The sequence below is a fragment of the Megalobrama amblycephala genome, linkage group LG13 (genome assembly GCF_018812025.1).
Source record: "Megalobrama amblycephala isolate DHTTF-2021 linkage group LG13, ASM1881202v1, whole genome shotgun sequence".
In the NCBI taxonomy this organism is placed as follows: Eukaryota; Metazoa; Chordata; class Actinopteri; order Cypriniformes; family Xenocyprididae; genus Megalobrama; species Megalobrama amblycephala.
This window is the reverse complement of record NC_063056.1, coordinates 18,934,377-18,949,470: the sequence shown is the minus strand read 5'-3', so window position 1 is coordinate 18,949,470 and position 15,094 is coordinate 18,934,377. Positions and strand designations below refer to the sequence as shown.

Here is a 15,094-nt window from a genome sequence, read left to right as displayed (position 1 = left end):
TAAGTGAAGTTGCAAGTCCTCAGCTTTAAGCTTTTAAACAAGTCAACAGCACACTTTTCCCAAATTAGTGTCTCAGTATTAAGGCTATTATAGTAAATTTATGCTAATTTATAAATTTATTTTCCCCTTCATTTAATGTTTCTCTTTACCCAATTAACATTCTGTATCTTATCTATTTTAATATTTAAAGTACCATGTATGTTTTTTTACATACTATAAATGCCCAACAATGCCAATTAAGCTTTCACTCTATCAGTGTATTTCTGTGGGCCTGTACCCCATATGCAACAATACATAAAACAACTTCACTTTAACATAATTTTTTACATTTTATTATAATATTTCATTTAAGTTAGGCTAGTCATTAGTCTATAGTAAGTATAATTATAAAGATATAATTTGTGGTGTTTCGATGAGGAATGAATCAGGGTTTGTGAACGAATCGTAGGCCTAAGTGAATGAGTGAATTTCGTTCATGTCCACAGTTTCATTTGTAAACGATTCAGGCCCGGTTTGATTAAGTGCTTAGATTAAGCCAGGATTAAGCCTTAGTTCGATTAGGGCATTTCAGTAGTTTTTATCAACATGCCATAGGGAAAAAAAAAACAAAAAAACATTAGGCTACTGATGTGCATCTTGAGATAAAACAATGGCTCTGACATATTTTATGATATGTCAGTGCAAGTTGCTTTCAGATAAAACAGCTCAAACATGCATTTTAGTCTGGGACTAGGCTTAAGCCTTGTCTGTGAAACCAGAGGTCAGTGTTTTTAATGAATCAGTTGAGTCAATGATTTAATGACTCACTATAACATGTAAAACAAATGCAAATTTATCACCACCTACTGATGTAGGCCTACAGAAATAGCTTAGAGCTTTATTGACATGATTGTTAAACATTTTATCTCGACTTTTTTCTCGAAATTTAATGACATTTTTCTCATAATTTAACGAATTTGTTCTCGTAATTTAACGACTTTTTTCTCGTAATTTAATGACTTTATTCTCAACATTTTATCTCGACTTTTTTCTTGAAATTTAACAAGTTTTTTTCTCGTAATTTAACGAGTTTATTCTCAACATTTTATCTCGACTTTTTTCTCGAAATTTAACGAGTTTTTTCTCGTAATTTAACAAGTTTATTCTCAACATTTTATTTCAACTTTTTTCTCGAAATTTAACAACTTTAATCTCGAGATGGTTTTATTTTTTTTTATTATTGCTTGGCCCTAATCCTCTTCCGTACATTATAAACCTTGGAGGACTATGGATATTTTTAAATATATCTCCTATCTGAAAGAAGATATACACCTAGGATGGCTTGAGAGTGAGTAAATCATGGGATAATTTTCATTTTTTGGGTGAACTATCCCTTTAATTACGTTAAATATTTTTAAGGCATTAACCTGAAAATATTAATTAGCCTAATTAATGACAGCCCTGCTTAAAACATACAAAATACTGCTTTGGTTTTAGCAGCACATTGGTAGATTTTGTGAACTGAAATCTAAACCACAATTTGGAAAACTCATATTGAATATGAATAAGAAATATGCTCCACTGTATAGCATATTGTCACATGTCTGTTTGTTTCGGACTCTTTGTTTGATTTTCATTGGTTCCTGTGTTCCTTTGTTATTAGTTCTCTCCACTCATCAGTCTCCATGGTCACCATCATTATGAGTTCATGTTTATCAGCTGTGTATCATTAATCACATTGTTATCCTCACTACTTAAGTCCCTGCCTTTCTGTTGTTCTTTGTCTGGTCTCGTTTCAGTTTATATCTGTATATCGCTGCCATTTTGGATTCTGTTGTTAAACCTTGTATTGGGAAGTTACCCATCTTCATCTTTGTCTGCCTGCCTACGCATGTTACACATATGTAGGATCTTTTTTTACCATGCAGTCATCAGTACATCATTCTCATTTTGGAAGTGGAATATTTAATTCTGTTGTAAGCAGATACTGTATTTTTAAAGTTTTTGTTAAAAATAGAGATCCTATGTAGTATGTTAATAGTGAAATCTGGCTGCTTTGCTTTACTATTTTGCATTTACATTAGGGCTGATGTGGACATATAGGATGTGGTTAATCTTCTGAGAAGGTGTCAAAGATCGGAGTAGAAATTAAAGAGTGTGCACTAATTCCAGTAAACATAACTCAACCATAGCACTGGCTTAACCAGATGGTTTAAGAGACTCATTTTATAAAGTCAAGATACTTTATTGGGCCTGTAAGTTACAGTGTATTCTTGCTTTTGAGAATTAAACCTAGAGAGTGAAATGAATGGAAAAACAATTATACTGTGACAGTGCCCTCATTACAAAACATAACATGCAACACTGTGCATGATCTCATAGTGTGAAAAAAGATTAGCTACTTGGTTGATTGGGGTGCAGCTGAAATATACCGGATCACCGCCACAAAACTATGGTTTGATGTAGATGAAAATCTTTTCCTTTTAAAACCTTTATTGTTGTAAACTAAACTATATCCAATTCAGAAATATTACAATGCAAACATATCATTTAACCACTTCACCAAATTACACCCAAGTACTAGATCTAATAATGCGCTTACTTGCAAGTTAGTTTGGTCAAATCACCTGTAAATAGTATAAACAAATCATCATGTATCACTCATTTATTTAGAACAGACTGAGAGTATCAGCTTCCTGTCTATTAAGAGCAAAGACTGATCAGAATATTATTAGAGAAAAATGCAATAGAACAGATCTGAGCAGTAAAAGAGAAAACTTTTTAACAAAGAATGCTTCTTAGTTTTACAAGCTCCTTTAATATATATTATACATATATGATGTTAAAATATATGTGATGTTTAACAATATATGTTATGTTTTGTGGAGAGTGCAAAAAAAGGAAGAGAGAAAAAGAAGTCAGGAAGCCCTAAGATTAACGCATTTCCTGAACACTCAGAAGTAACCAGACCTCCATCTGATCCGGGCCAGACAAGTCCTGAACAGACAGCACAGAGAGCACAGGTACGAGATTTTTGATTCAATTTATACTCCAATACAACTAAGTCTTTTAAAATATAGATATATTCACTGCAGTATGGTTTTGATATGAACTGCATCAATATATATATATATATATATACACATATACATATTTTCACTATTTTCCATTTAGTGTTCATTCAAGTAATCTTTTCCTTGTCTTTTTGATGACGTAGCAAAACTCTAGCTTTTTTTATTGTACTCTAGCAAAAACAAAATACAATATGTAATGGCACATAATTGTAAAAATATTATTTTTCATTATTTTGTTTCATTGCATATGCCAAACTTATGCAATGTCAATTTTCAGCACTTTCAGTTCCCTATAGTTGTACTCTATTATTCCCGCTTTTGCATCATAAACTTATTATCATTACAAATCATCCAACATTTTTCATAACAATTAACCTGTCACAACCAGCTTTCTATCTTTTAAATTGCAAAGGTGTTTTTGAGAAACGTTTTGATTATGTCTGCCCTCAGCAAATTGGGGATTTCAGTGTTTTATTTTTAATCAAACAAGTTCAGTTTTATTTCTCTCTGGATGCAGCCTTCAGTTCCTCTTTGCAGTGGTTATATGAAAATGTAGGATTCGGTTTCTGTGTTCTGACTTCTCGCTCTCTATCCTTGTTTTTTTTCTCTACCGAAATTTTCTCAAAAGAAAGGAGAGACATATAGACAAGATAGCGTGAGAGACGAGTGAATCTCGTGCCCACTATTTTACTTGTATGTCTCACTTCTCTGAAGCACATCATGATGAACTCCACAACATCCACGGACATCTACGTTGAGGTGAGTGATGGTATAAAAAAACAAGAAATTAAAAAAAAAAAAAAAAAAAAAAAAAAATACTGAAAATCATTTGTTCTGTTATACAGTACTCATATGACTACAATGGATATGACGGAAATGATGGTGAGGATGCCGATGCTGCCCCCTGCAATCTGAAGGAAACATGGGCGTTTCTTGGTCGCTTTGCCCCTATAGCTTACATCCTAGTCTTTATCCTGGCCCTAGTCGGTAACGTTCTAGTGTTGTGTGTGATCCGCCGCTATCGGCAGTCTCGACACAGCCCCTGCTCCTTCTCACTGACAGACACCTTCCTGCTCCATTTGGCCGTCTCTGACCTCCTACTGGCTGTCACATTGCCATTTTTCGCTGTCGAGTGGATCAACGAGTGGGTGTTTGGCGTGTTCATGTGTAAAATCACCGGAGCGGTGTTCTCGCTTAATGTCTATTGTGGGGTGCTATTCCTGGCCTGCATCAGCTTTGACCGATACTTGGCTATCGTACATGCCATCAATATCAGCTGGAGACGCAAGACCTGCCACGCTCAGCTGGCCTGCGCCATCATCTGGGTCGTCTGCTTGGGATTGGCCATGGTGGATGTGTTCTACCGTAAGGTGGAGAACGTACCTGGAATTAACCGGATGATGTGCCAGACAGTGTATTCTCAAAAGAACTTCCAGCAATGGCAGATTGGCATGCAGCTGGTTAGCTTGATTTTTGGATTCATACTACCCCTACTGGTCATGCTGTATTGCTACCTTCGCATTTTCAAAGCACTGTGCCACGCCACGCGTAGGCAGAAACGGCGCTCTTTAAGGCTCATCGTCTCATTGGTCATTGTGTTTGTGGTCAGTTGGGCACCTTATAATGCCCTTCGGCTGACCGACAGCCTGCAGATGTTCGGGGTCATTGTCAAAAGCTGTGCGCTGAATAGGGTGCTGGATGTGGGCATTCTGGTGACCGAAAGCCTGGGGCTGGCGCATTGCGCTTTAAATCCACTACTCTACGGCCTCGTGGGGGTGAAGTTCCGTCGTGAGCTCACCCAGATGTGCAAGGCTGTTTTAGGACCCCAGGGGTGCCTCGGATTAGCAGGATGGGCAAACGGTCGGGGATCAACCATCCGCAGGCCTAATGGATCATTCAGCTCAGTGGATAGTGAGAATACTTCGTACTTCTCTGTCATGGCCTGAAAAGAGTGCAAATGACATAAACACGAGGAGTGATTGTTGTTTTTATTTGGGATTGGAAAGTAACCACGATTTCAGTTTGTATAGTGAGTGATATTAAAACTGAAATTTTCCATGTTCTCTTTTTCAAAAGATGGCATTTTCTTATACATCAGTGCAGCACAGCCAAAAGACTTTGTCATCAATTTAAAAAAAAAAAAAAAAACATATTTGTAAAATGCTGTTGATTTTGTTACCTCAGCGAAATTTTTTGTGGTATTGAAACCCTTCCAGTGAATCACCCTCTGAGTTGTCTGGGTTTAGTGTTACAAAAAAGGAACTGAAAACATGTTTTCTGACTCCACATCTTCTTTCTTTATTTTTCTCTTTTATAAATACTCTTAACATGTAACACTGCAACGTCAAATTGAGCTTTGTTTATCTTTTTATTAATATTTTGTTTTTTATTTTAAGTTGATGACATACATACATAATAGAAATGAAGATGACAGGATATTTTCTCCTAATGTAATTTTTGTAAAACATTTTTATTGGTATTTTTGTTCTGTGTTGCCACCTCTGATAAAGTGTATGTTCCATTAAAATTGTAATAAAGATTTGTCTGACTCACTTCCTTTATTGTTCTTGTTCAGCTGTAGTTGGGAGGATGTTACACTCCGAAGATGTATTTTATTCTGAGAATGACAGCCACAAAGGAAACACAAAGCAATAGGTGTAATCTTTCTGTTTCAACTATTAGAATTACTTTTCTATTATAGAATTGTGAAAGTTTATATCTAGTACTAAAACAATTTTCAAAAAAATGAATGTGTAAATTTTTGACATGAAAACATTATTTAAATGAGTATACCTAAGAGCATAAGGATTAGTACGCTAAAAGGAAGTCATGGGGGCTGTGAGTATTTGTGGTATATGCTGAGCCACAGCACTGAAGGAAAAAAAGGCTCTCATAATCTTCAAATATGGCCTTCTGTGGCTGTTAGTTCATGACATTTGGCTTTGAGGTATACGCTAACCAGCCAAACTCTGACCCCATTATAGCAATAGCATGGCTCATCTCAGTGGCAAATTTAAGCCTTTTTGGCTATTAAATAAAATGGGCAAGCCCTAACGATTCATCACAGCAAAATGTCCTGATTGAATAGGAAAAATGGTAATGCAGGACAGAAAACTGGGGACTTTTTGCTGAGTATTACTAAGTATTACTTAGTAAGTAATACTAAGTATTACTAAGTATTGCTGAGTTTCACTAAACTATTAAAGAGAGTAGTTTACTCTTCCTAAACTTCCACTTACTGTATGAATAAGAAATTAAATGACCCATAAACTTTCTGTATTTTTTTAAATGCTACCTTGTCAGCTGTTTATATTCATTTATGTAGGCCACTTTTGCTTATTACAGTATATTGTCATTTTTATGTGAATAAAACCTGCCATTGTCGAGCTCAGTTGTTATCCAATGGAGAGGAAAGTTTATGAATATTGTTCTTTCAAGTGGTCCTCATTTTATATATTTTTAATCTTTTGCTGCCAGTTTTTTTATTTTTATTTATTTATTATTGTCAATAACCTCCAAAAACAATAATAGAGCTTTTCAGAATAATAGTTACTATGCTGGAGGAGGAGTTTTGGTTATTACCCCAGAGATTGCAGAAATAAGGCTAAGCCTCTTTTATGCTTATTCACAGATTTTGTCCAGTAAATCATTATTTATAGATTTTTTTTTTTTTTTTACATAAGTATAAATGTAAACTGTATTTCTAAATTGATTATCATGAAACCATTAGCCTACATTTATTATGACATTGTACTTATTCAGTTATATTGTGGTACAGAAATGTATCAGTGAAAATAATTAGTGTTTAAGACCGCTCTCACGTTTATGAAAGAAAAAAAAAACTTTTTTGCTTCACTGATTATCGTAAAGAAGATGAAAAGATAAAATAATAATTTACTCATATTTTTGACCAAATTTCACAATCATAAATGCAAGTTCACTAATATAAGAAACACAGTGGTGTTGTTTTGTTGAAATAATGCTGTACATGGACAATTATAGATACATAAGCATAAGGATTAGTACGCTAAAAGGAAGTCATGGGGGCTGTGAGCATTTGTGGTATATGCTGAGCCACAGCACTGAAGGAAAAAAAGGCTCTCATAATCTTCAAATATGGCCTTCTGTGGCTCATGACATTTGGCTTCGAGGTATACGCTAACCAGCCAAACTCTGACCCCATTATAGCAATAGCATGGCTCATCTCAGTGGCAAATTTAAGCCTTTTTGGCTATTAAATAAAATGGGCAAGCCCTAACGATTCATCACAGCAAAATGTCCTGATTGAATAGGAAAAATGGTAATGCAGGACAGAAAACTGGGGACTTTTTGCTGAGTAAGTATTACTAAGTATTGCTGAGTTTCACTAAACTATTAAAGAGAGTAGTTTACTCTTCCTAAACTTCCGCTTACTGTATGAATAAGAAATTAAATGACCCATAAACTTTCTGTATTTTTTTAAATGCTACCTTGTCAGCTGTTTATATTCATTTATGTAGGCCACTTTTGCTTATTACAGTATATTGTCATTTTTATGTGAATAAAACCTGCCATTGTCGAGCTCAGTTGTTATCCAATGGAGAGGAAAGTTTATGAATATTGTTCTTTCAAGTGGTCCTCATTTTATATATTTTTAATCTTTTGCTGCCAGTTTTTTTTATTATTTATTTATTATTGTCAATAACCTCCAAAAACAATAATAGAGCTTTTCAGAATAATAGTTACTATGCTGGAGGAGGAGTTTTGGTTATTACCCCAGAGATTGCAGAAATAAGGCTAAGCCTCTTTTATGCTTATTCACAGATTTTGTCCAGTAAATCATTATTTATAGATTTTTTTTTTTTTTTTTACATAAGTATAAATGTAAACTGTATTTCTAAATTGATTATCATGAAACCATTAGCCTACATTTATTATGACATTGTACTTATTCAGTTATATTGTGGTACAGAAATGTATCAGTGAAAATAATTAGTGTTTAAGACCGCTCTCACGTTTATGAAAGAAAAAAAAAACTTTTTTGCTTCACTGATTATCGTAAAGAAGATGAAAAAATAAAATAATAATTTACTCATATTTTTGACCAAATTTCACAATCATAAATACAAGTTCACTAATATAAGAAACACAGTGGTGTTGTTTTGTTGAAATAATGCTGTACATGGACAATTATAGATACCCTTTATGGATAAGAAAGCATGAAGACCTTAAAAGTTTGTGAGCTTTACAAAGTTTATTCGATCATTTTCCTTTCTTTCTTTCTTTCTTTCTTTCTTTCTTTCTTTCTCTCTTACGGTTTTATAAGTGGTTTATACCTAATTATTTGTGTAATGTTTCTTTTGTTAAAGTCATCGTGAAATCAAAATATTTACTTTGTTTGCGTAGTTTTGTGGTAAACAATTAATCTGTGCAATAATCTGTCAATAAACAAAAAATAAATAAATAAATAAAAATAGTCTTCGTAATCTTTAATAAAAATCTGAAAATGCACTTCCCATCTGGAATGACGGCCCTTCTCTGATGACGTAGGTTTGACGGCTTGGGCTTCGGAATAACATCGGCCCTGTCCCAAATGGCACACTTCATATGCACTTTGGGTCTTGTGGACTTACAATGGCTGCCACATGTGCATGTCCGTTAAGTTCATGAGACCTTAGGATGTCCCATTTGTCATTTTAGGTTTCAGAAGTGTGCTCATGAGCACCCCCTTTGTAGTCGAAATGCGCCCTCGATGCACTCTTTTGCTGAGCCTGCAGGCCCTGTCCCAAATGGCACCCTGAACACTCACCGTCTTCCTTACTTTCGTGTCCACACTTTCGTGACTTAACGCCGCTTTGACTGTTGGGAAGAAGTCTGCCGCAGAGCCGCACCTGTGCGACGGGCTCGTCAAAAGTGCACATCGAGGGCGCATATCGACCTCAAAGGGGGTGCTCGTGAGCACCCTTCTGAGACCTAAAATTGACAAACGGGACACCCTATGGTTTCGTGGTCTTAACGGACACGTGCACACAGCAGCCATTGTAATGCTGCGTTCACGTCACCTCGTATTTACCGGAATCTTGAAATGACAACACGTGACATTATATTCGGAGTTGTTCACGTCCTTTTGGTCCTTGGACTGGGAATTATGCGTTTCCATGGCACCACTATCAACGTCTAAATGAATCTACAGCGGTCAGGTGGTACAGCGGCCACGTGGTACATGTGGGAGCTTTCAGAAAACTCCCAGCTTACAAGCTGTAATTACGAGCTCTACGAGGACATGAACGCTTTTTACAAGCTAGAATCTCGTAACTACAGGAATTACGAGGCCACGTGAACGCACCTTTAGTCTACAAGACTGAAAGTGCTATTAAGGCCTTGTCCCAAATGGCACCCTAAACCCTCACGGTCTTCCTCTGAGTCCGCACTTTCACGATGTAATGCCAGTTTGACTGCCGGGTAAAGTACTCTGCGTAGCTCACAGTCTTGTGGGCTCAGCAGAAGTGCGCATCGAGGGCACATAGCAGCCGCAAATGGGGCACTCACGATCACCCTTCTTTAAGCTTAAATGACGAATGGGACACCCAACAGACACGCGCACGCAGCTCCATTGTAAGTCCACAAGACCAAAAGTGCACATGAAGTGTGCAATTGGGACAGGGCCGCACTGGTGCAAGTTCCGCATCAGACTTCTTTCCGACAGTCAAAGCGGCGTTACGTCACGAAAGTGAAGCCACAGAAGCCAGGCCATACGTCTCAGGCCACAAGAGAAGGGGTGGAGTTTTAAACATGAAAACATAACACCATGGTGGAAAACACGGTGAGTTGTCTGTAATGTTTCTGTCATTATGTGGATAACAATTTATTTTTATATTAATTTAAGTGTTTGTTATGGCTTTCCATTAAGCCGCTGGTATTGGTAACAGGCAATTGACACATACAAACTCCTTGAACAAAGATACGAGATGCAAAACATTTCTTCCAATTAGCTTTCTGTGGTGTGTGATTTCTAGTTCACAGTTCACAAGAAGTTTATACCATACAGATATAATGCACATAGTCTATATTGTTCCTTGAATGTACTCTTTACCAGTGAAGCATGTTAAGCACCATTAATCTATGTCCAATGCATTATATTCCAGTAAGCACAGTCAGCATATTTTGCACAGGCTTGCACGTTCGTAAACACAGTGCAAGGTCAAAAACTGCATGCTTCCCCACTACCAATAATAGACACCTGTTGTCTTATTACCCAGGCGCCCTTAATATGCAATATCAGAGCACCACCCAATGGACAAATATATAATTGCTTATGGCAGGAAGACATAACAATAACACAAAATATACATAAAAGAGCCATAACAATTAATGCAGTAATACAGAGATTTGGTCATAAAATCATGACATTATTACATTTGTAATCACAAAACCATTTTCACCTCAATCATTTACCTCAAAAAGAAAAAAAGACAAAGCTTTCTAACAGGTCATTCCAGAACTATTTATTACCTTCCATGGCTCCATCACTTGGGATGCATTGGCTCCAAAAAGTAGATAGACATTAGCCTCAATGTGTGGGATTTTCACTCTGTCCGGATATGGCCATTTGGATATTTCCTCCTGTGTTACAATGTTGTCTAAATTGGCAGGCATTCTCTTCAGGAAGGGAAAAGAAATGATTACTGTTGATTCCAGTTATCTCCAAACCAGCAACAACATTACAAAAGACTGCTCTTGTCAGATAGTGCACAGAAAAATGTTAATCCTTTTACCTCTGATATTTAGTTAATTCATCAGCTGCTCTGAGCAAAATGTAGCTGAACTCCCAGGATCCAGAAATGCATAAGTTTTAATCAGTTTGTCTCCTTTAGCTGATTTTACTTGCACTGGGATGATTGACAGCAAGTATTTTTCGTTACCTGCCCCTGTATCCACAAGTTTGGGCAGAGGCTGCTTCTTTACCCCTTGTCCTCCAAGACTGGCTTGTGATGTATATGCAATACTGAAGGATGTGTCTGACTACAAACTTCACACACAAGGCATTTGTCACATTCCTTACTTACATGTCCATATTTCAAACAGCTGAAACAAACTCCTTTTCCTTTCAAAAAATCAAGCTTTTCTCGTTGACTTCTTCTTAAAAGCATCGCACCTTTCTGAAACATATCATTGGTCTTGTACACAGAATGGTTTCTCTATTGTGATGTTTCATTTCTCCTTGGTACTGAAGTAACAACATTGGTAGCAAAACTGTTTCCCTTTGAATGTCTTGCTAGGTTTCACTGCATTTGGTTCCTTATCCTGAATTCATCCAAACACAGGATCAGATTTTTGCATGTCGTTGAACTTCACAACATGTGAGAATTTGACTCTGCCTTGGTTCATTTCCATTATCTCACATGCTCTTTCTCTCCAGCATTCTCTCAATTTGAAAGGTAGCTTCATTACGACATGTAACACAGATCGTTGTTCAGGAGACCGGTGAACATAACTTTAATTTATAAACGTAACTTTAATTTATAAAATAAACAAACAATAAAACCAAAGTGAAAAGCAGCAGTCCCTCACAGACAACTGCCACACACACATAAATAAAACAACATAAAATAGTCCTGGCTTGGTCCTCTCTTATCCTTCACTGTTGTCGCTCCTCCCTTTATGCTTCCGGAGCTCCTCCATGAGAGATACGAGACCGGTGCAGTGCACAGGTGACGCTCCTTAGCAATTACTCCACCGGCTTTATGCCTTTCTTTCACGGCTCCTGCTTGCTGCCCTGCTTGTCACATATCCCCATCGCCCCATGTAGGATGGGGGCCAGTCTTGGGCAGCTGCAGCACCTGGGGAAAAGGATGGACGAGACGAGAGAAAAGGAGAAGCACACGGAGCGACAGATATGAGAGAGTGGAGAGTGGAAAAAGAGAAAAAAAAAATTACTGGTCCAGTTCCCAGACACACTGTCGCTCAGTCCTCAGCCAGCCGAGAGGCTCTTCCTTGTGGTGCCATGCGATGGTAGTGGATGCTTGGTGGACGGCTCAATCGTCCTCCACCCCCTGGCAGCTGGCAATGGCTCCTCCAGCTGAGGGCAACCGGAAGAGAGTCCCCCGTTCCCTGCTCCACCCCATCCTCGCAGACGGCAACTGGGTCCCGCCCACGGGGAACGGCAGTGACTCCTCCGCTCCCTCTCGGACGGCAGCCACACCACCTCGAACCAGGAGCACCACCTGTTGTCACCTGAGTCCCACCTGTTGTGTCATCGCTCCAGCACCACCGCCTCAGGAAGCCACTCGCAGTCTACACTCCTCCTTGGTTTCAGTACCAATGTAACAGTTGTAACTGTGTAATTTCTTTATTGTGCTCCAATAAACTTTGCTTCTAATTAGCTTCCTGTGATGTCTCATTTCAAGGTCAAGCTCACAGCATACAAATATGAAGTCCATACCTTGCAGATATAGTGCACACATTGTTGATAGTCCATATTGTGAATGTTACTCTACCAGTGAAGCATGGTTAAGCACTATTAATCTCAGTACAACACGTTATATTCCACTAAGTACAGTCAGCATGTCTTGCACAGGCTTGCACGTTTGTACACCCATATTTATATATTATGCATGCATAATATATAAATACAGACAAATTAACTTTCACTTTGAATCTTATTTTTTTTCCCAGTTCATGATTTAACAGTCTCATATATGGAATAAAGAACATCCACCTATTTATAATTCAGTCTTCTGCACAGGCTTACACACTCTCCCTGAGTGAGTTACTGTGACTTACTACTGCTGCACATGGCCTGATGAGATGGCATTTGTAAGATCAGCATGTGTCTGCGTAGGTGCATTTTGTGTCAAGGTGGGTGTGTCCTATGCTGTATGTGCACTAATCCATTCAAATCTGTAAGATCCATGTTTTCAGGATCTACTGTGCATTCTGGTGTTGCAGAAGAAGTGTGCTACTGAAGGTGCCAACAATTTCTCCTAATCAGCTTTCCTTCCGGCATTTCCATTACATAAGACCTTGGTGTGGAAAAAAAAACTTGAACGGTCCCCAACAGTATTTCTGCTGGGCTGAACCCCCCTAGTAACATGAACAAAGTTGTATTCAGAACTGAAGTCTCTGAATTCTTTAGAAAACTGTGGGCAACTGTCACTTCTCAACTCACGTGCAATCCCAAAATGGGCAAAGGTGGCTTTGAGTTTTCCAATCACTTAGCAGAGGTGGCAGGAAATGACAGGATCTCAATGTTTCTGCCTCTCACGACTAAGCCTTGGAACTCAGACAGCTCTCCTCTCACCTGAAAATACTCTTGGATGGTCTCAGGTGTGTTTGATGTTCTATGGCCAACCATTCCTAACAAACCAGAGGATTGACTGCAGTTGGCTGTCTGATTCAGTGTGTATCCTGATGAGGTCCATTTTCTGTGAAGTTGCAGGGATGTTACTGACAACAGGATAGGGCTGCACGATTAATCGTAATTGACCATTCGCAAAGACCCGCCCCCCTTAGTTACTGTTGCTTTGTCCGACAAGCCATGGTGCTGTATACATCGCAGAACAAAGAGGATACTGACAACACATCGACAGACAAGACAAACCAGGTTATGATATTAAACAAAGTCCCAGCTTTAAAACTGTGTAGTTTTTAAAGAAATTCAAACAATAAAAACCGTTTTGTGGCTCTTTAATGTGTCGTGACCATGATAGTGACAGATTGCTGTAGCGCCTGTCTTAGTGCGATTATGACATCGCAAAGGCTGCGATTTTTAATTATATAAATATGTACACAGCGTGTTAGTGAAGAGCTGCTCTGTGATCAGTAGTAAATGACGCTCCAACTGAGAGCACTGCATCAGAAAATGCAACACACGTCAAATATACAAACTTTCCAAACATGAGAAGCCTTTATGAACTTCTTTTCTAACAAAAGACAACATTTAATGTGCTTTTACTCAAAACTCACTTCATAACGTCAGTTGAGTGTTTTAAATAGCATTTTGATTAGCACTGGATTATAAATATACTTTATTATTACGGAAATACCCGAGAAGGCTTGAAGAAAACAACATATAAACCATGGCTGCATCCGAAAACTGGAAAATGCTGCCTTTGGAGGACACATTTCAAGGTAAGAAGGCATCAAGGCACGTCCGAATCCAATGTTAGCTTCACTTCCTGTTTCCTGAGATACCTTCATCTGATCGATATTTGAAGGCAGCATAGATGTATCCTTCGCTGCCTTTGATATCCCACAATCCTGTGCTTCCATTGTGTGACACTTGAGAAAAATAAAGATGGTGTCTGAAAGTTGAGTTTGCTGGTGAGTTTGTGTGTAAATGTATGTTTTTGACCAACATTGACCAACATAGCGAGAAATTACTACTGTAGTAATTAAATATTTAGTTCTCACCAAAGCTCATGCTATTTTGCTCTAGTAGATCATTAAACTGTTACGCTGCCTCAGAAGTCAGTTTCGTGAGGTGCCTTCATGCACAAACGCTGCCTTACAAGTCATTGCCTGACAGGGCAGCGAGGCAACAAGTCAGCTGACTAGGTTTTCGGATGCAGCCCATGTATTGTTGTAGTCGTCTGTTTATTTTATTCATGTTTAATCAATCAAAGCGTTTCTACCTTCTTTTTATTCAGTCACAGCGATAGCATGATGCCCATAGGGGATTTGGAGAATTTGCAGTATCTGCTGCAGGGCGCCCTCCGGCGTCCAGTATGAAACAGACATGTTTAGCACCCAGTAAAGCTCACTCAATCCTATTCAGGGTAAAAATAGGAAAAATAATTCCTCTCTCTAAAGAACTTTGAGGGAAACATATATTCATTATGTTTTTCTCCAGCGTACGTAAGTGTACATGTTTTTTTTTTTTTTTTTCACAGTGGATGCATAAGAGGCACGTAGTTCATATGAAATACATGGACTCCATTTTTGATTTTGCATACCTCCTGACAAAAATAAAGAAATTATTGAGACAGATTTTTTTTATCATAATAATATAATATTTGATAATAAATCCTTAGAACTTTCTAATGATTTATAGACATACTACA

The 15,094-nt window shown here is 37.8% G+C and overlaps 1 protein-coding gene across 1 annotated transcript; it reads left to right on the top strand.

Moving 5' to 3' along the window:
* The first annotated feature begins 3,686 nt into the window (after positions 1–3,686).
* cxcr3.2 (chemokine (C-X-C motif) receptor 3, tandem duplicate 2) lies at positions 3,687–5,592 on the top strand. The gene is made up of 2 exons (XM_048151760.1): positions 3,687–3,812; positions 3,899–5,592. The coding sequence occupies exons 1-2, from the start codon at positions 3,774–3,776 to the stop codon at positions 4,997–4,999; spliced, it is 1,140 nt and encodes a 379-aa protein (XP_048007717.1). The 5' UTR covers positions 3,687–3,773; the 3' UTR covers positions 5,000–5,592.
* Positions 5,593–15,094: the final 9,502 nt, after the last annotated feature.

Bases quoted from the DNA above. Each gene is read 5' to 3' on its own strand.
- cxcr3.2 (XM_048151760.1), top strand. From the start codon at position 3,774: ATGATGAACTCCACAACATCCACGGACATCTACGTTGAG. The intron at 3,813-3,898 runs GTGAGTGATGGT...TCTGTTATACAG, and splicing joins CCACGGACATCTACGTTGAG to TACTCATATGACTACAATGG.